Source organism: Lottia gigantea, assembly GCF_000327385.1.
Source record: "Lottia gigantea unplaced genomic scaffold LOTGIsca_2178, whole genome shotgun sequence".
In the NCBI taxonomy this organism is placed as follows: Eukaryota; Metazoa; Mollusca; class Gastropoda; family Lottiidae; genus Lottia; species Lottia gigantea.
Window position 1 is genome coordinate 2,377 of NW_008708535.1, and position 2,996 is coordinate 5,372.

A 2,996-nucleotide genomic window follows, 5' to 3' on the forward strand; every position below is an offset into this window, starting at 1 on the left:
TCCAAACGAACTTCAGGAAATGTCAATATATAGGTAGAACAATGTCAGATTTCCATTGATCTTTTATATTTTTATTTAAAAGATGCATAAATTACAATACAAAAATGCTAATTTGTTTTCCATTTACAAAAATACCTGACAGAAGCAAACATTATGGAACCCCGCCTCCTGATACATGAAGTCTCACTCAGTTAGTTTAAAGTGATGTCAGTATACGCTGATGCATAAACACCCAGTCAGTTTAACGTGATGTCAGTATACCATGATGCATAAACACTCAGTCATTTTATAGTGATGTCAGTATACCATGATACATAAACATTCATTCATATAGTGACGACAATGCACAGTGAAACATAAACACTCAGTCAGTTTAACATGATGTCAGTATACTCTGATACATAAACACTCAGTCAATTTATAGTGATGTCAATATACCATGATGCATAAACACTCAGTCATTTTATAGTGATGTCAGTATACCATGATACATAAACATTCATTCATATAGTGACGACAATGCACAGTGAAACATAAACACTCAGTCAGTTTAACATGATGTCAGTATACTCTGATACATAAACACTCAGTCAATTTATAGTGATGTCAGTATACTCTGATACATAAACACACATTCAATTTATAGTGGAGTCTGTATACTCTGATACATAAACACTCAGTCAATTTATAGTGAGGTCAGTATACTCTGATACATAAACTCTTATTCAATTTATATGATACATCAATAGAAGACAATTTCAGTACACCACCCTACATAACACTCAGTCAATATATTGCGATGTCATTATACACGATCATAACGCTTAGTCAATTTATAATGATAACTAAGTCATTATATAGTGATATCAGTATTATGCTTATTTATACATAAACACTCGAACCTTTTTAATGATGTCGGTATACCCTGATACATAATCACTCAGTCATAATTTTATAGTGATGTCATTATACCCTAGTAAACATTCAGTCAATTTACATATTAAACACTCAGTCATTTTATAGTGTTGTCAGTATACCCTGATACATAAATACTCAGGTTATAATGATGTCAGTTAATGCTGGCATGATATTTCGGTGAATCGATGTAACGCGATACGACATGCCACGATACGGGAGTCGGAGGTCAGAATGTCAGAAAGTTAGAATTTCGAAGTTGTCACCAAAACCACAAACAGTGACATAACGGACGAAAATAGTTAGAACTTACACAACGTCCATCAGTTCCGTATTTATTTAGTCGTGTTATACTTTCCACTGTTGCATAATACTCTCCTTGACTATATTTCACTGTAGCTTCAAACACACCACCTCCAGGGGTCGTTGCAAACACTATGTTTATGAAATAAATGTCATCACTTCGTTTATTAGATCTCAGCATAGCTTGGAAGTGATCTTTTGTGATGCCCACCTTTGTGGTATACACGTAAGCGCTTTGAATGGAAGAAAGATGTAACTTTGAGCATTGTGGAAAATCTTTAAGTATGACTTCACTAATCTGCTGTACCACATATTCTCCTGCATTTTGTATAAAGGGACCTTTTATACCAGAAGTCAAAACACTTTTCTTGCAAACACACCAATGAGGAATAATGCCAGCTTCATCACATATTCGAGTTACTGGAATTTCATCAAATAGACTCAGTCCACGTTTTTTCGAATTCGAATCGCTTCTAGAAATGCCTTTAATATTGTCTCGGATTTCCATAATAGTCGCGTGAACATCGAACGGAGCCGTTAATCGCTTTCTATTCGTTAATAGATTTATGTACTTATTCGGATATTTCGAAGGAAACCATTTAGGAAACACAAAGTACATCATCGGCATACGAGTCTGAATTTGGCCGTAATCCGTGTTCAAAACCGGACCTCCGCGAAAACCATGATCTGCAAATAAAACCAAAACAGTGTTGTTTAAAAATCCATTGCGATGGACACGTACTAAATTGTTATAGTGATATTCATCAGCTGTGGAAAGTGACGATAAACCATCATGAGTTAGTCTCGAATTAAAAGTATATGAAAATTTAGGTACGTCTGGATATTTTTTCCAAAATTCGAATGTATAGTCTAATATAATGTTTGTTTCTGGTCGGTTCACAACGCAATAATAGTTGTTCCAGACAGACAAATCTTGGTTCATTGCTAATGTAAACGGACGGAGATAGAAATCGGTTGGTTTTTCGACAAATCCAGTGCCTTCAGGGTTAAAAGTACCAAATTCTGCTTGATCCTCTCCATATAAGGTGATGTAATCTTTCTGGTTAAAACTCTTAAACAGCGTGTTAAACCCATCATAATAATCCTTATACGTTATATTTAATCGGTCGTATTCCTCGGCAGAAAATTTTCCGGTAAGTAATGCAACAGCGTTTGGAAATGAATTATCTGCAATTTTCGTATATCCTTCTAATTCTACCGCTTTTAGCGTATTTAACAGAAACGATCGCGTTTTAGGCATTTTTGCTATAAGATTCAGTCTGGCCACAGAGTCAACGCCGATCATCATAACGTTTAAATGATCCGGTTTAGATTTTTTCCCGGCTCTGTTATTAGTATCTCTATAACGTTGTATTTTATCTGATGTAGTTCTATTCGGAATGATAAAGGCATGGTAATTTCTAAATATAGTCACATGTTGAGTATCATAACATACGACACGTACAAATTCATCAGTCATGTCTACATCACGTTGAAAAATAACAGGTTCTAAAAAGATAATATTGTGGTCGTCTGCTAAACGTTTGATTGGTTCGTACGTACAGTGGGAAAAATTTGGTATATCGATCAACACGCTTCGGTTTATCTTTAATATTTGATTGTCTTGATAGGTTATAGGAATGGTATCTCTGCACTGTACAATATTGTGGCTCGTGTCAAAAAATTCGGATAAGTCAGGATGAAAAGGGTTAAAATAAGGTATCTGACACCCAATAGTATCTATTAATAATTCCGATGTCTCCATTTTCTTGTGTATT

General features: G+C 34.8%; 1 protein-coding gene across 1 annotated transcript; it reads right to left on the reverse strand.

Annotated features, from left to right (window-relative positions):
• Positions 1–1,177: 1,177 nt before the first annotated feature.
• On the reverse strand, positions 1,178–2,983 carry LOTGIDRAFT_147251 (hypothetical protein; the record flags this gene model as incomplete). Its single annotated transcript, XM_009054436.1, has 1 exon — positions 1,178–2,983. The coding sequence occupies one exon, from the start codon at positions 2,981–2,983 to the stop codon at positions 1,178–1,180; it is 1,806 nt and encodes a 601-aa protein (XP_009052684.1).
• Positions 2,984–2,996: the final 13 nt, after the last annotated feature.